At 40.4% G+C, this 23431-nt stretch overlaps 1 protein-coding gene across 1 annotated transcript; it reads left to right on the plus strand.

The window, feature by feature from the left end:
• Positions 1 to 6040: 6040 nt before the first annotated feature.
• Positions 6041 to 23038, plus strand: fam189a1 (family with sequence similarity 189 member A1). Its single transcript, XM_041039072.1, has 10 exons — positions 6041 to 6151; positions 8260 to 8391; positions 14038 to 14145; positions 16056 to 16216; positions 18209 to 18344; positions 19415 to 19493; positions 19597 to 20373; positions 20732 to 20803; positions 21339 to 21661; positions 22259 to 23038. The coding sequence occupies exons 1-10, from the start codon at positions 6053 to 6055 to the stop codon at positions 22460 to 22462; spliced, it is 2091 nt and encodes a 696-aa protein (XP_040895006.1). The 5' UTR covers positions 6041 to 6052; the 3' UTR covers positions 22463 to 23038.
• Positions 23039 to 23431: the final 393 nt, after the last annotated feature.

Raw genomic sequence — 23431 nt, forward strand, 5'->3', positions numbered from 1 at the left:
AGTTAGAATCAACACCTCCACTGTTTATTTGGACCGGCACTGAACTCAGGGTCAGTTAACGCCTATCACAACTAATCCTGATGATGAGGTTGGAACACACACACACACCCATACGCACATGTGCATACTTAAATATACATCACGGCCCTCGGTTGGAGGAGGGAGCCGAAAGGTAGAAAGTGACCTCAGTTAGCAGTGGGAGCCAATGAGAACCAGCTGTTGCAGCCCTGGATTTGCTTTTTTTGTGTGTTTATAAAGTCAGGAGGAGGGCACCAGAAGAAACACTTTGTATTCTTTACTGATTGTGGTTTAACCCCCAGGTTGTGTGTATTTCAGCATACATTTTTATTAATTTAAGTAGCAGAACAGTTTACCAGATCCGGAAGCTTCTAATGCCAAAATATCGTATTGTTTTCCCTTGATGGATATTCATTAATAATCTCCTACTGTCCTTAAAGTGTCTTTTGTTCGCAGATGTTTCTGAGCTCTGTAGGGGCCTGAGGATTGATATACAGTATCTGAGGGAAGCTGAAACAGAGCGTTTGTGATCTGCTGAGCAGCAGCAAAAACAAAACAACATTACTTCCATCTCTTGTGGCTCTGGGATAATTGAAAATAAATAGCGTTGTGTCGCAGTACTGCTGCAGACTAAATACTAATTTGTGCTGCAGTCAGAGGATTCTAGCACTGTTTCAGATTCTCCTTTTTCTTTTACAATTCCTATCTGGTCGAAACTGCCCAATCTTTGGTTACTTTGGTTACCAAATGCTGTCTTTTCAAAGAGGCTTATTTAAATGTTGACACGCCATAAAGACTGTATTTTTGTTTTATTTCTTACATTTTCTGCTGTATTTGTTTGTCTAAATAGTGAAAGAATATTTGTTGTAACCTTGAACTGCTCCATGGTAATGTTTAGAATAATTCTGACTAAATATTTGCGAATTTCTGCCTGTGCTAGTTTCACAGATTCAAAACAAAGTCTAAAATGAGGGCGTAGAAAATCAGCAAATATGAATCAAAATTAAACTGAACTCCAGATGGATAAAATTCTCAATGCATCCCCAGAGCTCAAGCAATGCCTTCAATGCCCTGTTTTGTCAGACCAGAAAACAGCATCAACAAACAATATAGCCTTACGATCTGAACAGCACACAACTCCTGTCCTTTGATCCTCGATTTTGGATAAGAATAAGAATACAGTCTTTTGGTTTCATCATCTGCCTTACGCCATAAAGCAAAAGCAGATTATCTGTGGAACTACTACACACGAAGGTTATTATGTACAACGAGAGGCACAATTTATTTGCAGTTGACCGCATGGACTCAATTGCAAAAAACTTTTCAGCTTTTCTCTGCACCTACACACACCATGTGCTATGTCATCCACAAATATATCATCATTATAATAGAAGCAGACATCATTACACATGCACCTTGCACAGAATTGCTCCACATATGACGCCTCCAGCTGAGGTGTGACAACCTGAACAACTGCAGCAGCTGCAGTAATGCATATAGCTGAATGCGTCCATTCTGCACCTGATATACATGAAATGTGCATAATGTCTTATTTTAACCTACTGTTTTTCAGCTTTAGGCCACACATTTCTAATAAAATATTCATACATTTCTGCTTGAAATACTGCTGAAGTTGTCAGTTGATGATATATGACCCCCAATTTCCTCTGTTCTTATTTCTGTGAAATATCTTTGTATTTCTTGCTGGTTGGTTTATATTGAACCAATGAAAGCCTATTACTGTTTGCTGCGGCATCAGTCCAGTTTCCTCACTGAGATGCTTATCTTATCTCTGAATCGTGCTTCTTCAAATAAGCAGAGGTGATGAATGAGTTTGTTTTGTTGTTGGTGGTGGTGGCAGCACAGACAGGTGAGGGGAGCTTTAGAATAGAAAGACGGGATGCGTTGGAAGGACAGGCTTGCAGGCATCTTTTCACTAGATTTTTTTAAGGTAAACTGCAAATGCTGGTGTTAAGAGTTTGTGCAAATGTTTGAAATTACTTTTTTCTTTTTTCTTTTTTTTTTTTTTACGAAGCTTTTTCAAATACGTTGACACCCACCTCAAAGAAAGAGTTTGACATTTTGGACATTTCTGGCAGACAGATTAGAAGATCAATACCACTCTTATGTCTGTCCATTAAACATAAAGCTACAGTCAGCAGCTTAGCTTAGCTTAGCTTAGCACAAAGACTGGAAACAGCTAGTCTGCTCTGTCCAAGGGTCACAAAATATACCAAAGCTTACCAATTATATCTTGTTTGTATACTGCATTGTTTACATCCATGTTTACTAACTAGCAGTCCTCTTCCTCCCTTTTCTGACACATTGCTGCAGTTCTTGGTGCATTACCACCACCTGTGGATCAGGTAAAACTGTGGAATACTGTAAAACCATTCGCCATCTGTATGCTTGCATGAGAACAAACAAAACAAGTGCCCACACAAAATTATTGTTCCATAGCACTAGTAGTGGTTAGAAACTCCACAGTTACCCTTGTAAATGCACACAAGAGTTCTAAGGTTCATCCCTTTTCTCTCTGTTTGAAGAACTAATGCAGCTGAATGAAGGATAGGAAGAGGCGAAGCTAAAGGCAAATGATTTTCACCTCAGTGACAGTTATGGAGAATTACACTGATACACCTGAACCCTGGGTCTTATATTGTAATCTATGAGTGTGTGTCATGGAGATGAATGGTGATTGTATTGTGGTGTATTGTCCTCTGCAGTGAGTGCTAAACGATGTGATGATGACACGCGGCGTAAATCTGCTTCGGCTGCTACAGCGACAGAGTGGCGTGTGCGTGGCTTTGTGTGTGTGTGTGTGTGTGTGTTTCTTTCCTCTTTGGCATGCAGAGGGCAGCACAGCAGTAATTAATGAGTAGCAGCTAAATGGTGCTATGTGATCCTACATGGTAATGAGAAGGCATTGGTGTGGGGCCAGGCGTGACAATCAGCTCAGCAGAGAAAAAGCATGGGGAACACACAGGCGACACTCAGGCCCGGAGAGGACAAATCAAAGGGATTTACTGTGGGACTTTTCACCATTGTTGTATAAAGTCACAATTTGCTTGATGTGTGGTGATTCAAAAGCAATACGTTTGGTGGCATAGACTTCGTTGTTTCATGATTGTGGGCTTCTTATTGTAGCTGTAGATTACAATAAAGGGTAATTGTAAGATCTGTCAGATTCAAAAACCAGTTATGCAAAAGCACACAACAAAAAAATTAAATATCCTTTTAAAGCAACGTGATATTATGGCAGCACACTCCAGCAGCGGAGCTTTCATAAAGAGATATTGTTTTCTCCTCAGTTGAAACTGCAGCTGGTTATTGTCTGAGGCACAGCGTTCTATCTGCCTGGCTCAGCTGGCAACAACACAAACCCAGAGAGGTTTCATTAAAAAACAACTTATGGCCCTGTGTGTCTGGGAAGGAGCTTTTAGTGTCACTGCTATTGTGCATTGCAATATCCTTGTCATGATAGTTATTGTCATGGCATCATTCAAGTTAAACGCTCCTTCACTCCTAAGTGAACCAATGAAGTTGCTTTGTGTTCGTCGTTCACTTCGGCAGGACAGCAATCGGAAAATGTTAATTATAACTGTCACACTCTGTAATCAATATTATATGAGCAAGTATGAATGTTATGACAAAACTGTCTGTCTCTGGATATTATAGCATCAGTGGTTGCAATATTCCTCTGCAACACAAAACTAAATTTTACATTGAAGAGCAGTAAGATTTACTGGTTGTGTCCTGCAAAAAAAGAAATAAATCCTAGTTGGCAGTAGAGACTTGTTTGCATATTTTAAAATGTATAGCCACCTTTGCTTTATGATATTTCATATCTTAGTGATATATATGGGTTTTTTTTTTACAAATATAAATTGTGTGGTTTCTAAAACACTCATCACTATGAATGAATAGAAACACTGTTCATTAATTTAAATGGCTCCATCTCTGCTAGGGTTTTCCACAGTAACAAGCAGATCCCATCAGTCTGGGTGAGAAACTTCAGTCCTGTACATGCAGACACTGTCGATCTTCATCACAGTATAGAAAAGATCTGTCATATCTGTTATTTACAGCAGCATCTAATGGAAGAAATTAATGTGCTGTCAAGGTGATAATTTGAATCTGTTTTCATATGCAAATTAAATTCACTTGGCAGAAAATGACACAAATGGTACAACAATGTTGGCAATATGCTGTGGATATGTAGCTAAATGTCATTATTTTTAGCTATCAGTCAGCACGGTCTGATGTTTTATAATAAAGCTATTGCTGGAAGCTTTATGTTAATGTCTGTATATACAAAAATATTTTTGTCTTTTGTGATTTTGCAAGTAAACATCTTCAAAGAGAAAGAAAGACATGCCATTTTCCCCTTTAATGTCTTAACTGAAGCTTACTTGGACAGTGACGGACAGTGTCACACATAATTGTTATCTTGGTTGTCAGTGAATAAGACATAATTTTATCACAGTAAACGTTGCACACTACGTTCAGGTCCCGAAGTTGCCATGATGCCATGGTTTAGCAGAAACAGTCTCAAAACAGAACTATTTTTCCTGTAATTAGAACCAAACTACATGTTTTTTTTTTATCCAGGAAAATTTCAAGAAAATATTAGGAAATAACACACCTATAAAATAAAGCATTGTCTGACATTTTGTTATGTTATAATATTGTGCATGATTACAAAGAGTCTGTCAGAGCCACATTGCCTCGCGTGACCTGCAGTTACCAAATCACTGCAGAGCTCAGTGCTGTTCCTGGAGGATTGATTTCATTCTAATCAACCAGAGAACCAGACAGCTGATATCACATTCAAATGAAATGCTAATTAATCAGATCTACACATCATCACCACCAGTGCACCATGGGACTACAGAGTCTTGTTCTGTCTGTCTCCATTCCTGCATGTCCCTGTCACTCTCAATCAATGTTGGTCTCATTTCTTTTTTTTTCTCGTATTCTTTGCACTTTCCTTCACTCTTTTCGCTTCTTCTGATTTTCCTTCCCACCATCCAAAGAGGCTCTCCTCAAACTCATCCATCAACCTCTCGATCTTTCAATTTTCTGCCATGGTGAAAAGCACTTAAACTTATCACTCCATCTGTTTATTACATGCCACCTCCAGTTCCTTCTCTGCTCCGCCCCCTTGTGCCTCTCTCCTCCTCTCCATCTGTGTATGTGTGTTCTCAACAACCTTTGCATCTGTCAGACTCCTCCTGCTAGTGCCCTTTATGCCCTCCACCAACACTAAATAGGCTGTTATTGTGATTTTTAATAAAAATGACCAATTACGAGCTTGTGAAACCCTGTGTTCCTGCAAAACCAAGAGCTGTGCCGTCTGTTCAGAAAATGCTGGTGACTGGTTTACAATTTCCCAGACAGAGAGGGCTGGTTGTCTGTTGCCAGTTTTAGAGCTCGTTCCGTTACGCTTGACCTGTAATTTAAAGTTCCAGAAATGATAGCCATATATCTGCAAACAGGACTGACATCCACGCAAGGAAATAAAAAGAAACCTTTACCCTGAGGAATGGGGGGCCAAGAGGACATTTGGAGTGAAAGTACATTAGACCTAAACTGCCAGCTCTATCAGCTTGGAGTGTAGAGAAGTATTGGCTCTGTTGAGTTTGGTGTTACTGTGTATGCATGTGGGTATGTGTCTTAGACTGACTGTAGGTGGAGAATTTCCATAAGTCCAGTTGTTTCTTGTGTCATTAGGTGAAAAGCTTTTCTCTAATTATGATTTCTCTCGTCTTCAGACTCTTGCGGTCTGAGGAAAAGCAGGTCTTTGATTTCTCAGTGCTTATTTCCTCTTTGGTGATCTGTTGAAATCACTGTGACAATTGATTAGCAAAGTGTGCCTCTGGTATTACATTTGCTGTCAAACGCAGAATCAGAATTTTGTTGTATTGAATCAGTGTTAATAAGCTGCAACATTTTGACATTATGTTGTCCTTCTCTTTCTCCATGTCTCTCTATCTCTCTGTCTCCTCTTCCTCTGTCACAGATCACATTCTTCATGCTGCTGTCAGCAGTGTGTGTGATGCTCAACCTGGCGGGCTCCATCCTCTCCTGCCAGAATGCTCAGCTGGTCAACTCCCTGGAAGACTGTCAGCTGGTGAGACCAACTGGACATTAACTCATGCACGCTCCAACTTTGTCCTCCACGCTCAAAAAGTGTGGACAAACAGATGTCCATCTTAATGAGTCATTTTAGTATTTTGCAGTGGGCCTATGTCAAACCAGTAATTGAAGTCAGTGAGTAATAGGCATGTGTTCATTGTTGTCTGCATGCGAGTCCTCATTTACATGAATGTCAACACATGGCAGACTGACAGGCTGAGCTCCTGTGCTCAGCAAGCTGTAGAACTGAGTCAGCACCAAAAGTGAACTGAACTATTTGTCTGTTGGTGACTAATGGCTAGTTATTATCACATCCATCTTCGCCAGAACTGAAGCTAACTAAAATACAGAAAAACAACTCTGAAAGCCCTTTGGTACTGCACCCGCATAAAGCTGTTAGACTCAAAAGAGACAATTTTTAAAAAGTGGTCAAAACCAAAACAACATAGGTCATTTCTTCTGGACTTAAACAGTGCATTCACACATACAGTTCAGATATACCAGTACACTAAGTGTGGCTGACCTATACACAAAGTTAAATCTTTCTCAGCTTCCCCACATTGTAACACTTAACAGCTTTGGCGTTTTTGAGATTCAGTTCATAATGAATGACATCCTGTCTTTGATCTCCAGTGTTTGAGTTTGTATATGTAAATGTGGCTTTAGTTCATAACATGAGATGCTCCAAAACATTGGATCACACACTTCCAAAAATGCAACTAGCAGCATCTTTTTGTTAGACTGTGGTGAATGCCCCAGTATTCCAAACTCCAGGCCTCAAACATTTTTTAATCAGGTAGTCTCACTGAGATTGGGATATCTTTTTCAAGAGAAACATAAGACCAAGAAACATTTATAGCCAAACAACCACATAAACAGCATATAAGGCCAGGCAACTACAACCAAGCAGCAAATAGAGTGAATAAAAACAATTACAAGAGTCATAAAAATATGAAAGATGTGAGGTAGTTTGGAAGCTTAGGAAGTCCAACCAACTTTCTGATCCAGTGAGCAGTGATGAGTACAAAATTTGATAAGGTGTAACACTCTGTAAATATATGTGTTTGTCACCAAGCCAAAGTAGAGATAACCCCTGATAACATCATCTGGGTTATTTACTCTGACTCCAGAGCCACAGAAGACACATAACTGTTTCCACAGGCTGAGTAGTGCTCCCTGTGACTAGTAAACTGAGGTTCATGCATAAAGCTGGTGGAATTTACCTTTAACTGAAAGTGAAATGCTTTTCAGAAGAGGTTTTAGCCAGATGCTCTACTGTCTGGTGTTGTCAACAGTGGTGTTAACACCATAGAAAACAGGAGAATCCAGAGCACTTCAAAATAGGCTTATTAAGCTTTTTCTCCTTGCAGCTGGTGATCAGAAGTAGTTGGACACAGAACATTCAGTCTTCACATTTTCATAATGAGATGCAAAGCTGATTTTTTAAGCCGAATTTACAGCACCAGAGTTTCCGATCTTTTTCATGACTGAAGAAGCCCCTCGTGATTCATCCAGCACCCAGCACACTAACCCAGCCACTTCCACATTAGCAGCAGCTTTTCTCCTTACGTGATCCAAGTAGACCAACTTCTCTGCTTTATGTGGCTCCCCAGAGGCCGCACCCCAGTCGTGACTGAAATATTAACGTTCCTCATCTCCTCTCCCCAATGTAATTAACCCATACTTGTTGGGTTCATGTCCTGCTTTCTCTCAATCTGGGACACATAGCAGAGGTATGCTCTACCTCGATCCCTCCCTGCGTGGGTAGCTCCTCATATCTCAGTCTTTGTCTTATTGTACACTTATGATGTGCAGCTGCCTTTCACTGTAACACTATATTGTTATTCTGTAGCTTGGGTTTTTAGTCTTTTTGACTACATATATGTTCATTGTAAATATAACTCATTTCGGGGGTAAATATATCCTCCACAATGTTATTTTTTGGACAAATTACTTCAGAACACCAAGCTCAGGTCTGATCTGTGCGTGCATGTTTGTGTGTGTGTGCGTGTGTGTGTATGTGTGTGTGTGTGCATGTATTTTTTTGTGTATGTTGCGTGCATGCATGAGTGTGGATGTGTGTTCCCCCCTCCTCCCCACCAGCTCAAGTTTGACAGCGATGGAGTGTGTGTTTGCTGCGAGCTACAGCAGCAGAGTTCGAGCTGCAACAACCTGGGAGAGACTCTGAAACTCAATCCACTAAGGGATTGCAATACCATTCGCCTACGTCTCAAGGTGGGTGAGAGACAGCATGTGTTTGTATAGTGCTGAATGTGAGGGCTTTCTCATGTAAAAAACAGTGTGTGTACTTTAGACTGTTTAGACTGCAGCGAAATCGGATTAACTTCCCAAATCAGGTCTTTAAATTACTATTTTGCAAATGAAACTAGATGTTGGATTTATGTAGAGGGATCCAACCTGTCTGCACTGGTAGCTATGGTAACAATATACTGTATCATATGTATACTGAACAGTGGTGAGTGAGTTTTTCAGTGTTGTTCTCTTGTTTTTCACATTATGTCACTGTCCTAACTCATTCATTGCACCTGTTAAGAATGGTACGCGTTGATATAGATGTGTTTAAGTTGCACTCTGGATTGGATGAAATGAAATAAAGACTAAAAACGAAGAAAAGAAGAACACCTAACTCACAACGACAACAAAATCCATTAAGATCAGCTCCATGTTTTGCAAGGCTCAATGTACCCCATCAACATTCGTCTTACATTCCGTGAACACTGACACTCACTTACTTATATTTTTCCAATCCAGAGTTGAAAAATGAAATCTGATTGAAGTCAGAGATTGTGTGGGGGAAAATATATTTGGGCCCATCAGATGCCTCAGGCTGCTTGTTTTTTTTTTTTTGTATTTGCAGATGTTACCTAGCAGCTTGGCTCCAGGGATGGCAATGTCAGTATGTCAGTCAGTTAGTTAGTGCACCACTAAGGTCCAGACCAAAACAGCTCAACAACTACTGGATGGATTGCCATGAATTTTTGTAAAGACATTCATAGGCCCCAGAGGATGAATCTTACCAATTTTGGTGATCTATTGACTTTTCCAGTAGCACCACCAGCAGGTTTACTTGTTGTTTTTAGTGAAATATCTCAACAAGCATTGGGTGGATTGCCATGAAATTTGGTTGAGACATTCATGTCCTCCTCAGGATGAATTTCATCTTCAAAAAAATCTTTATTTGTCTAATCTTTTTGTTTATATGCTTATAGTGCTAATTAGCAAATGTTAGCATGCTAAGGCACAAAACTGTGATGGTTAACATTGCACCTGCTAAACTTCATCATAGCAGAATTGCAGTTGTGAGAATGATAGCATGCTGACATTAGTATTTTGCTCAAATCAGCGGTGCGCCTTAGTACAGCCTCACAGAGCCACTAGCATGACCTCTCCTCTGGTTACCTCTCCAATCAGAATAATATCATTAACCTGAGTAACAGTCAGTATTTGAAAGTAGTTGTCTTTAAATTTTTAAAATCATTGAATGTAAACTGATGTCTCCACATTTCCTCTCTCCCTGTGTAAACTATCCCATGTGAGAACAGTCAAATGATGTAAAATACAAAACAATGCAAGAGTTCAGTCTCAGATTAATTGGGCAGGAAGTGGAGAATGGCAACAGCATTTGTCTTTCCCCAAGAGGCAGACCTTTTAATATGCAGTGTGTATCTAGCTGGGGCTGGCTGTAGTTTGCGAATGCATGATCTTGGTTGATTATCTTGGCTCAGAATGTCTGCAAGAATGATATACTGTATGTGTTACTGTGCCTTTATTGGATAATGACAATCATATCCATTAATTTTATGCCCCTGATTGATGATAAAACATCGATAACCAAATAAAAGACTTCTTAGGATGAGGCATGCTTATGAAAAGAGGAAAGATCAAGTACATTTGTCACTGTGATCATAGTTCATTAAAAGAGATATGGGACTTGTGCTATAAACCTTTATTAAGTGCCAATGAAGTCAGATGTGTTGAGTTATGTCTGAGAGGAAGCTGTCATGCCCAAGTCCTCAGAGTCTTTGGCCATTTCAGTTGGCTAATAGGTTTGCACTGATCCTAATGAACTCATGATGCAGCTGCCATATAATTTCTTTGACATGAAAATACACGGCATATCACAGCAGGTAGACTAAGTAGCAGACCACCTTTAGTTGGTAGCTCTTCTACATGTAAAAGTTTTATTCATAAAAAGCAATCAGTACTAACAACACTGCTGCTGATATGTGTCATTCACCCTTTTTGGCACTTTTAATTTCCCTGTTCTTTTTTTTTTTCTTGTTACACTGCCTGGAGCTGTAAATAATCAGTGTGAGAGAGTATTGAGATAATTTGTGATTTCCTGTGAGGGGGTGGATATGTGACCTTGCTGTGTAACTGATTGGCTTGGGGCAAGGTATCTTTTAGAGGTTAAATATCTGGTGAGCAGGCATGTTTAGCAGTTTCTGTAGAGGTGTTATTACATTTGCCTGGCAGGATTTATTATGTCACTATGTTCACTGTGGTCACAAGGGAAATCACAGAAATGCACTGTCTCACATCTGCAAGGCAGATACATTACCATAACAAAAATTAGTTCTGAGCCATCATAAATATTTCTTGTTTTACAAGATACTTGCAGTCTGAATTTGTGATCTCCACCTTTGCCGTTAGAGAATTGTTTGGAAAAAAGAACTACATTTACTGTAATAAACCATTAGAACATACAAGGACACGGTTTTACACAGGTTGGTTCACGTGTACTGCTGTACAGTAATCTCAGGCGAATACGGTGAACGTACAGAGTTGATGTTTCACATCAAGTCGGTGAGAAAAAAAAAATGCCTATCTGCTGCTTCCTGCCATTGGAAGAAAATCTCTGAAGGGCTTTGCCAACAGACTGGACTGCCCTCCCTAAAATTGCTATCGGGCTTCCTGGGGGAAGTCCTGGGTTTTCTGTCAGACGCTGTAAAGAGGTGCTTGGGGATGCTAAGGAAAGCAGGGGTCAGTACTGTGACCTGCACTGAGACTATGAACAGAGACTCCACGATGACTGAAGAAAAGCAGGCTGCTGCCCTTTGCTTTGAGGTAGCTAAACCGAGCAGCTACTGAAGGCATATTTGCATCTTGTTTCTGGTCAAGAACGTCATGGTTCAAGAGATAACAGTTGGGTGTCAGTGATGTGAAAAACCAATTAAGCCCACTGTAAGAACCAGGGTGCTATGCAGTCTGCCACCATAAGGTTGTAGGCAGACTAGGCAGCAGGCACCACTCTTGCGTGGGGTTAGTATTAGTTGTCTTACTACAGGTCTTACAGTCAAAGTGGAATCAAATGACCCTATAGCGTTTTTTCATGTTTTGGCTTCTACAGGTCCCATATATTTGACATAAATGTGCTTATCTCCTTAGGGCAGAAAGTTTTCCATTCACTTCATTATGGCATAAAAATTGACCTGTAGAGGTCTGGGACTTGTTTTGGTTTGGGTAATTCATTACAATGACAATTTAAACTTCTTTTATTTAACATCATGGCTCTTTTATTGTAATCATAAATCAAAAACAGAATTGTGCAGCACTGCATTTGTAGGCGCAGACTGATTTATGATGTTTACTGTTAAAGAACTTTGCGGATCAAGTTGGCCTATCTACAAGTTAATTTTCAATATGTTGAATCTTGAAGCCTCAATATGTAAAAAAGGTTAAATCTTCACTTTCACTCATGTGAGACACACATTCGAAAGTCTAAAACACTTTGACTTATTTGGAAAAATGTAGGCAGCCATGTAAAGTTTACGTAATTTGGAGTAAATGGGGTAAAATATGCACAAATTGTGGTATGAACCTTTAATGTTACACCACCACAAAAATGTTGGCTTCCAAGACAAAAATGAATTAGTTGTAATTTATAGTTAGGTCTGCGCAACTTCAACCTCACTGGTTCCAACTGGCATCATCTCTGTTTTAATGTCCAGCTAATACACACACTTGATCTTTGGCATCTAGTTACTGGATATCAGACACGTTTGAACAACAGTTGCAGGGCAGATAACTCTGAATTTTTCAGTTGCCAACTTGATCCATTTGACATCAAGTACTTTAAAAGGGAAGGAAAGTGAATCATGGGATCTGCTTGGAATCTATTTTAGGCCAAGGTACCTGCATCCTGAAAACAAACCACTACCTTGCATAGATCTCAGCTGGGGGAGACGACAGTCCTCTGCAGTTTGTGAGAAGTCTAATACAAGTTGGTATTTTTAATGTCACTGATAATTATGCTCCTCCTAAATCTAGTGAATAATCTGCACGACAGCCTGGAATACACCTTCTGTGGTGTCCACAAAAAAATGTAGTGAAATTTTAATGCCAGTGCTGAAAGTCTCCTTTGTTCTTGTGTTTAAGGAATAATATTGTTACGTTAATAGGTATTCTGGAGTCGCTGTGTTCAATAGTGTGTTTTTTTGTGCACCTGTGTATTGTGCACAGTAAATTTGTAGCTGTAGGTGTATGAGCTGGAGAAGTTCCAAGGTGATTAGATTTACTCCCTCTCGTTTTTCTGCTAGATATTTAAATTAAAAAATCACAAAGTCAGGGTGGGCCCAAATGCAGACAGTGAAGATGCTTTAGTAGAATGAAAAGAGGCTTACAGGCAGACAGGTGAGTGAACAGGCCGGTGAGCAGCTGGGCAGGAACAGGCAACAAGAAACAAAAACTCTTGTAACCAGCACAAAGGAAAAACACAAGGAAACAAAAGCAGGTAGCAGATGCACACGGAAACACTCAGGAACAAACTCATACGAACTGACAAAGAGTGAGGGCAACACAGAGACTAAATACACAAGGGAGGCAAGGGTAAGTGGCAGCAGGTGAAAATAACCGGGCGGGGCAGGCAGTCACTGAGAGGGGAAACACACAACAGCAGGAAGTAAAACAACCATAGACCCAAAAGATAAGTGACTTCAAAATAAAGGAAGCACTGAAATCACAGGAGAGGGCAGTATTCAAACATTTAAGAGGACTCCAGATCACCTAGGACAACTGTCTGTGTGCCAGACAGATGCTGCTCCTACAGCCAATTGCCTGGCAAGTGGTATTGTTGTTCCTGTGCTCTTCTTCGGGACCTTAATTCATATAGTACAGTTATTATAGCTTCCTTTGTTAGGACATTCAAAAGTCGATATTGTTTAAAAAATGGAGCCACTTAAAGATAATTTTCTACCTTTTAGACAAATAGCACAAAAAGCAGCATAATGGGACTGCAGTCACAAGACTTTTCTCTGTTTCAGGGTGCTGGGCTAGTATTTCACCAGCATGCACATTTATTTTTGCTGACAGATTCAATGCTGGTTTGTCCCCTTCCTGTTCACTGCATTGCCAGAGTGTGAATGTGTACATGCTCGTGCTTAACCTTGGGTGTTTATGAGGTTGTTTTGAATTGAATTTGTTTGCAAGGGCTATCATAGACACAGACATCATTTGTTATTATCGGCCTTAAATCTTTTAAAATTCATATTATATACGTTAACAGCACTGATTAGACTCTTTTTAGTGCTGCGTGGTTGTCTTACTAACCCAGATTTTTGTAGAAGTGTTCTCTCACTGCAGTGCCACCCTGCTGTGCTTTTCTAAACTTGGTTACCTTACTGATGACGTCAGTGCCATTTGAGTCACCTTCAATTCCTTTCTGTGTTTTTTCCTTGTATTCACATATTCACTTCTCTAATATTGTCTGGTGTTTATATTGTTGACTGTCTTCTCTTCCTCTCTTCTCTCCTCACCTTCTCTCTTACACCCTTGTCGTTTCTCTTATTTTTCACACTCTTCCTCCTCTTCTTTTGTTCCCTGGTTCTCTAACATTCTCCTCCTCTCCCCACTCTACTTTAGGAGCTGCTGTTCAGCGTATGTGCCCTTAATGTCATCTCCACCATTGTGTGCGCTCTAGCCACTGCCATGTGCTGTATGCAAATGGTCTCAACTGATGTGCTGCAGATGGTGAGTGTGAAGGGACGACGACAACAAGAGCTGACTCTATTTTCTTTTCAGTGACCACCCTGAAGTCTGAAGATCACTATCATCAGGTTAGGTAAACACATGCAGCTCAGGAATGATGTGCCAGTCTTTATCTGTTTTGAGATGGTGAAGAGTAATGTCTGAATTTTTGGTAGAATCATTCTGCTTGGTAAATACAGCTTAATGTAAACACACATAGTGTAGGTCAGTTACCACAGGACCTCCCTCAGTGTCCTCCTGCATCTCAAAAATATGTTGGATTCAAAGAAAGCAGCTTAACCTCTCTCTGTACTTTTTTCCTCAAAGGCATATTGTCTTCAGTATGACTCTCTTTTGTCATTTTATGTGGAACAATGAAACTATTACCAACAGCTAAACCCTTTCAGTCATGAGGGAAATTAGCATGGCCACTCTCCCTTTGTGTTTCACACGAACATGCCTCCAAACACATCAACAACTGAAAAGGTAGAGCAATGCTGCCAGCGTCACACCAGATATGAAAGACCTTTGCAGTAATTTGTGATGCAAGAACATTTTACACATTTTCTGAACTGTGCTGTAATTTTTGTGCATGTTGAAATGAGTGCGGATATTAAAACTGGTGCTCGGGGCTTAATGTTATGCTTGAAGAGATGGAAAACCAGCAATGATCTCAGCTATGTATTATCCATTAAGATAAACTAAGTTAAACTTAGAGTACAACATATTCTATTAGTTTCATCTCCCTGTGAGTCACACATCGGTGAAGATTTATAGTTTTACATTACTGCTGCTAACTGATGAATTTTGAGTTTTGCAAAATCTGTAATGTTTGAGCCAGCTGGAGGCATCAATGCAAAAAAACATGATTAAACCTGATTGCAACTCGGAATGAACATATTAAGCAGCTATTTATAATCCTGATAATAGTAATGTTCTGTTATTCTTTAAACTGGGATAGACTGCTAGATAATAACTTTCTTGAATCCTGGGGAATGGTCATAGAAATAAAACAGACCATTTCGTATTAATACTCTTTAAAACAAAATCTATTCCTATGAAGGGAGATGAATCCACCAGAAGCTGCATGAATTACACAGCAATTAAAAATGGAAATGGAAGTCATTATCATCTTGACATAAGGCCTCAATTCGCAGTAGTCCCTGCTTCAGTACCCAGATCATTCTGATTATCCTTACTGTGGAGACCTGTAAGTATAAATACATTTTAGTGTTAATGTGTTGACTTCTGTCAATATTTTCCAATGATCAATGAATCAGGAACATTTTTTGCTCATTATTTTATGTAAAGCAGAGCATACATACCATCAGACATGCCGTGCAGACACTAGAAAACTAGGTGAAATTAGAAAATTACAGTATTTGATAAAAGCAATCACCAAAGCAGACATACACACCACAGGAGGACTTCTATAAGCTGACGCGGCTGAACATGGTGGCATCCAACTATTGATTCACCGAGACGTAAGGGATAAAAGCACTGTGTCTTATCTCTAACCGTCTTAGCTAGTGGCCTTGTTTCCCATTTGCCAAGAGGTGTTAACCTTTTATTTAGCTCAGTAAATTTAGCCAAGTCAATATCGGCAGTGGCAGCCTGGAGATTAGAAAAGCAGGCTGGCTGTGACTGGAAAGTTGTCCCACTTAGGAAAGTCTGAGTGAGGAGAGTGAATGTGCAGCTCTTTAAAAACTGCTGTGGAGTTGCTCCTGAGGAAGCCGCTTGACTTGTGAAGCTTGTTCAGTGACCAGCAGCACAGATGTGAATATGTGTAACTGTTTGTATAACAAGATCACATTTGCTCAGTCATTTGCCACTTGAAAAATTATATTCAAAATAATTAATAAACAACTATGTGTAATAAAGACCCTAATGGTTCTTTTTATGCTGTGTTTCAGTTTATGCCGCACAGAGCGCGAGCCCTAAACGCTGACTGCATGACCCCCCATGGAACCATCCTCCACCAAACACTGGACTTTGATGAGTTTATCCCCCCCATTCCCCCTCCACCATATTATCCCCCTGAGTACACCTGCACCCCCTCAATGGATGGACAGAGGTGAGAGGCAAAGTATTACTCATCAGCATCATATATTAGTTCCCCAAACAATGGTGCTAATGTATCTCATGGGAAATGAGGAATACACAATAAAAATTCTGATTTGAAAATTTCCCAACAAATCCAACTGTTACAAGACAATGTAATTATACACAATAGTCTACTTATAAATCAGACATCCCCTCTAAACATTTACGGTTCGATTCCTCGACCAAGCACAATGAATACGCACAATGGATATGGGTGGTGGTTAAGGTGACGCGCAACCCCCCCCTTCCCCCGGCTCCTTCTAGGGAAGCCCCCTGCCACAGCGTCTCTAGTGCATGTGCATGCTTGTGTGTGTGTTTCGTTCACTTTGTGTGGGTAAAATGCAGAGTAATTTCCCCAAGAGGGATCAATAAAGTATAAACGTAAACTTATAAATGTCTTATAGCCCAAAATACTTTGGCACTCCTCTTATTCTTAAATCTTGACATCTGTATAACACACAGTCTCATTTCATTTACTACAAAACTTAAGTTGCTGCTGCTTATTACAGTACAAAACAAAACATTACAAATCAGTTTTATTGTCCACTATGGAAGAAATTAACACATTAGCACACAATAGCATCCCATAAAACATTTGTGACATTAGATCTATGTGCCCAACCAAATGACTATCAGTCATAAATTATTTGGAAAGTGCGGTGCAATCCAGATAAATATAATATTTGTTATATTAAGTGGAATCAAAACTACAGGTTCATTGTGGTCAGGTTACTGATTGTGGTGGGAATAAAATACATTTGGGGAACTTATTGAAAAATCCAGCATACAATTGCCAAAGAAACTTATCTCAAACTTTCCTGCAATAAGCACTGAAACTAGAATTCTGCAGGTTGCTGCAAGTGATCAGTAGTTCAGGATACTGTACTTGGCCGAGTGCCACAATATCACACATAATACACATTTAGCATTATTTAGGCTTAACTTTTTGGAAAGTTATTAGAAAAATTGATTAAGTGGCTGAGGGGTCAGTCACTGGAGGAAAGTTTTTGTAGTCGCAAACCCCTCAAGAGGACACACCAAAGAAAAGAGATGAGATGTTTAGGTTGGTAGGAGCTGAAAGGATGAGGTCTATTACATCTTCTTGATGATATGGTACAGTATCTGTTTTTAAATTCTTTAACATTTTTTATCTAATGTAAACCACCCTAACGAATTTCCTACAAGAAGGTGAACATACAGATGCCAAAAGCAACATTTGCATTCAGAGACAAATCCAAATCCATCATATTAAGCAGCAATGGCATGTGTCTGTTTACTATCTGACTGTGACCGTCACATGTGGTATTATCATACATGGCCAGCTCGGAGCGTTTCCCTCCGTTAAGCAGCTGTGACATCTGTGATTCTCAGCTGTTGTGGAAGATCGGTTGACCCCTCCCTCATCGCACCCTCCATTTTCTCAGTCTTGGCCAGAGAGCGTGCTGCTGATGTAGCCATTTGGCAGGAAGCCACATCTGTTTGTCAATTATGCCATAAATATAAACAAGGCAAGGGGAAGCATTTATGGTGTCCCTGCCCAGGGCCAGCGATGTGTCATGACATCATCATGCCTCGAATGATTGGTGGAAGCTCTCAGGTTGTATTTCATGCTCTGCCACTTTAGAAGAGAATAGGGTTGTAATTAAAAGATATTACTGCGAGCATGGCTGCATATTCTTAATTGGCACCATATGAAACTGTGGTGGCGCACATAGAATAATATATTACCAGCATACATAATTTAGACTGGAGTGTTGGGGGCAAGAAGATATTTTTCATCCTTTTTTTCTTTATGTTTTTAATAGACAATATTCTGTATTTTTGACTCAGGTAGGATTTTTATTCAGACTTGCTATTGTCTCCATGCTTTGTATTCCATTTGTTTGAGATATGATTTGGATTTTTAGGGGTTTTTTTGTGTTTATCGTTAAGTTGAAACTCTGCCTCTGTGTCTATTTGGCAGAGGCCTGCACCTGGACTTTCCCCATTCTCCCTTCAGTGCCATTTATGGGGTGCCCATCAACAGCCCAGGGACCCTGTACCCAACTGACCTGCCGCCTCCGTATGAGTCAGTGGTGGGGCAGACCCCTGCCAGCCAGGTGAGGGAAAATCAAATTACTTTGTCCTTAAAACAACAGTCAACAAGGCACATTAATTCCTTTGTTTCCAAGGAAAATATATAAAATACGAAGCTCTGTTCCAATTTTAACTATACACACATTTACATATGAGCAGGAGCAATAAAACGTTAAGTACACCTGCTTGGAAACAGGTTTTCCTGTGATTAAATATTCTTTAAAGATTGGTTTAAAAAAACTGTTTTGTCATTTTTGAAGATTTTTTTTTTCATTTAGTGTCTGCATTTTGCCATGTTGCCTGTCAAGTCTGTAAGTTAAAAAACAAAGAAATTTTAATCTGAGGATCATCTGCTGTTTCAGATTTACTACTTGACTGTCATGTTAAACCGATCAGAGCTTTTTACAGACTGAGGCTTCGCTGCACCTCATTGTTCATAGTTAAAAATAACTGTCTAATGTGCAAGCAAATCCTTTTATCTTCTGATATATTGTCAGCATCATTTAATAGCTTTTAATCCCTTACTTTCATTATATTGTACATGTCAAATTCCTAGTTCTATTCACATCCACTTTGAACAGTGTCCTGCAAAAAGGAATCAGCAGAGGATTTTCTCACCTGCAATAGATTAGCAATGGCTGCTGTAAATAACTAATGGAAGCAGGCAGTGATCGATTGTGTGAGAACAGTCAGAAAGCAGAAGAAACAGATGAGTTCACGCTAAAGACCCCACAGGATTTGGCAAACCAAGTTATATGAACATATATATATGTAATAAACCGCACCTTGAAAAGCACATTAGTGAAGCTAATTAAAGCTTCTTATTTTACTCTACATAATGGAGTAGTTTTTCCCCTGGTACACCTGCTCTTTAAACTAAGAAAGTTCTCTTAATGTGTTGTGGTCTTACAGAGCCCTCTACAGACCAAAAAGAGGTATTGAAGGTTCTGTGCCTCTGTTGTTATTACGCAATACAGTGCATACAGAACATCCAACATGAACTGAACTTCTCTCCATCTTATTTATCTGCTCAGAACATTTTATTCAAACAGCTCTGTTACCTTCATCTCCACTAATGATTTCTCCTTTACAGGTCACCACCAGCATAGAGCAACAGGCTACTGAGTCCAGTTTGTGTGAGAGAAACACCACTGCAGGTCTCAGCACTCAGGGTAAAGTCAGTCAGAACACTGCAGTGGACATTGCAGGGGTTTGTCCAATGTTTTTGTCAGCTAGCAGTTTTGCTGATGATGCTTTTCTCCCCTCTATTTTCAGCCTCAGTGGACAGTGCATCACTGATGGTGTCAGAGGTGGCCGATCAGGACCAGACCTGCTCTTCAGAGGACTTGTGCTCCCTGGAGGTCCAGGGCTCTGACTCTTCTCCTTATGGCACACTCCACACTGCCCCCACTGATGGAAGCTGCACCAGCCTGGAACTTTGCACACGTGACTCGTCACGGTGCCGTCGTGGCCTGCGTAACACGGATACCCGCCCCAGTGATACCGGATACAGTGAGTCCTCACACACCCAGGAGTCTCTGGAACGCTCTCCAGACTGGTCCTCAGAAAACTTTAGCAATCTGGACCAGGAGGATTCCACAGAAAACACACATCCATGTGAGGAACTCAGGGCTGCAATGCACATATGTGATGAGCTTGCGTCGGCCAAACATTTACCAGAGGAGCCACCTAAAGCATCGACGCATACCCTCATTAAAGCACGAATGATGAGCCGGAAGCTCACGCTCCCTGTCACTATCCCCCCACCACCTCAGCCTTGTTCCCCCACCTCTGTGGCCTCCTCTGGTGGAACTTCAGCCATTAGCCCACTGGCTCCTTCACCTTCCCCTCCTAGCAGGCCACGCGGCCCCAGGTTGTGTTTTAGTGTTTGGTCAGCTTCCTCTACATCACAACCCCCCTCTACCTCAGTCCAAAGTGGCCTCTCGCCCTCAGAGAGGCCTCGGGGGCTCCGAGCAGCCAGGAGGTACCGCAAGCTGGCACGCATTGTCCGCTCCACCAGCGACCCTATCTCCTGCTCCTCAACAATAGGAGGTAAGTGTGACAAGAATGTTACACAAGTTTTGTATTACAGCTTAAATTCTCCAGGTTCCAGATTCTCCAATGTGCGGATTTGCTGCTTTACTCAGTTTTATATTATTTTCAACTGACTATCACTGGGTTTTTGACTGTTGATCAGACAACATGGAACGGGAAGACATCACCTGAGACACTGGAAACGTGACGGAAAACTTTAGCTTTTTTCTGACATTTTATGGACCAAACAAAGAGTTGATCAGTCAAGAAAATAACTGATTGAAATTAATCATCAGTGGCAGCCCTACAGTCTTTCGTTGTCAACAAGCAATGATGGATCACTAACCAGTAACCAATTTTTTGTCTCCCTCTACAGGAGAAAATAGTGGCTCCGCCTCTGCAAATAACCCTGCTGATGAAGCTTCAGCTCATACATCACCAGAACAAGGTATGAACATATAAATTCTGAATACATGGGATTGGGGGGAGTGGGGTAATCAGACATCCATGACTTGCACATCTGTCACTAAACAGCACTGACATCCTAGTTTGACAGAAAATTAAACTTGAAGGACAAATCATTCATCTTGCAATATAACATGCTAATTTACTATTTAAGTTTACTTAAACAGTTGTCATCTATCATCACTAAACATTTTTGATCTTTGGATAAGGGATTAATAAGCAAAATTCTTGTACTTCACAAGCTAAAGAAACCATTAAAAATCCCACTGGGCCCATTGGGTTATCTAAAAAAAATGCATGGTCACAAAGCTGAAAACAAGTTTGTATTTCTTAACTTATGAAAAGCAATGATGAATAATAAATAATGAAAATGTGTTACATTAGTGACACAGAAATCTGTGAATGCCCTTTGCCCAAAGCACTAACTCCACTGGCAGTAGCCTTGATTATAAGAATTGCATGTGATTTCATTCAACATTTATTCAAAGATTTGACATTTTTCTCTGTTTTATCTCCAGAACCAAGAGACATGTCAGCAGAGGTAGGTGGAGCTAAACCCAGTCACACATGTGTCAGAAAGCAGCAGAAAGAGGACAGGAAAATTGATATCCAACTTAAACCCCGATCCCTGCACACACACTCCTCCCATGAACGCCCACACTCCCTGGCTGACCTTAAGATGTACAAAGACACCAAAATATTGGTGGCCAAGTTTCTGGAGCATTCAAGCTGCAGTCTACCTCCTGAAGTCCAGCAGGTTGTCAACAACATCAAGTGTGTCATCAAGTCGGATGAGAAACACATGGAGGAGGCCATCTTTAGTGCCAATGTCATAGATCAGGTAACTGGATTAGACGGTATAAAGCAGTCCATGATAGTTTAGTGCAGATTAGAAAACTGTGGGCCTTCTTCTGGTTTTGATGCTTGCATTGTCAGACTTGACTCAGCTTTCAGGTGTCTAAACATGGTGTGCTTTGATCTGAGTAATATGCCTACAATAACAGGCTAACAAGAATGTTACACAATTATTGGATGACATTGCTGTTAATAACTAAACCTTATGCTTAGGGTGGTGATGATGTGCACCTTTAGATTTGTATGTTTGGGAAATTCATAGTATATTCAGTGTATTTTATGGAAAATAAAACAGCATGGCAGCACTGTATTAACAAGAATGGCATCAAAACTACAGTAGCAGTAGAAAACACGATAGTATTTACTATTCTTTCACTGTAATGTAAATTGATTGTGAGATATATTTCACTGTTCTTTAGATCTATCATTCTACAATAAAGTGTGGCACATGTAATAACTAAATACATTTAACTCTTTTGCATATCAGTGCTGCTGATATTTGTGTGGAGTTGTATTGGCCCATGCAGTATTTTAGCTGATATGAACAAATGACTTTGATTCTTGGCACTTCTGTCCTGCATAGGTGATGACCCAGCGCATCATAGGCAGTCCCCGGAAGCGAAACCACGAGGATCTTCACCTCCAGAGCTGCGGCGCTTTGAGTTCATCCCCGTCCCCTTCCATGCGCCGTCCAAAACACCTCCCACAAACAACCAGCGCCTCCACCAACCCACTGGACTCCCCCTCCTCTGAACAAAGCCTTGAGTGCAGAGAAACTATTCTCTGACCACTCTCCCAGCAAGGACTTGGGTCAAAACTCCGAGGGCATTTCAGGGCGCTGGAGTTGCAGACACGCTGTGCTGTGCAGCAGATGTCTGTAGAGTAATTAATAACTCTTCGGACACTGTGAGATCATTTATTTGTACAGTGTGACTGGAGCACAGGCAAGCTGAAATGCTCTCATGCTGTATCTCCTAGTGCCCTGTGAGACCGTGCCAAGTCATCAGCAGAAATGGTAGCAAACTCAAACTGAGCCTGCCAGTGTCTGTAGTGGCTTCTTTCTCATCAGAAAAACAAAAGAATGTTTCTCCCTCAGGGGATCTTTTCTACTGAGTTTCATCTCTTAAAAGGAAACAAAATATACAACAATTTGAATCTGTGACTGAAAGACAAAGGAGATTTTGTTTTCAGTATTCCTCTTGTCCTCATAAGAAACAGAGAGAACTGAACCGACTGGGCATTACTAGCCATTGTTTGCAGACTTTGTGGAACTGTTACTCATATGGTGGTGAATATTTTGTGGTGTTGCTGGTTCAAAAACATCACAGATGTGGATTATTTAACTTACCTCATTGTGTTACAATTCTTATCAGTGTTACAATAAAATCTGAGTTTGTATTTTGTGGTTTGTATTCTCATTTCAATTAATGTTTCTGGATCATGTGTGCAGGCCTTAGCATCTGCTGCAACATCTGCTCACCTCATCTAAGGCTGTTGGAAATAACCAAAACACTGGACAATACATCAGTGTTGAAGGCTAGTTGGTAGTACTGTTTAATTAAATACCCAGTGATGTTTCTTTTAGTCTGTAGCCTACTTGTGACAACTCATTGCAGAATTACCTACATCTGCAATACTTGCAACTACTGCATTGGTATTTTTTCCTCAACTTGACCAAAGTTACAAAGGCACATAATATTAGTACATAATATTAAGTTAGTTAACTCAAAATTGATATAATTTGCACCAGTATGCG

Source organism: Toxotes jaculatrix, chromosome 1 (genome assembly GCF_017976425.1).
Source record: "Toxotes jaculatrix isolate fToxJac2 chromosome 1, fToxJac2.pri, whole genome shotgun sequence".
NCBI lineage: Eukaryota > Metazoa > Chordata > Actinopteri > Toxotidae > Toxotes > Toxotes jaculatrix.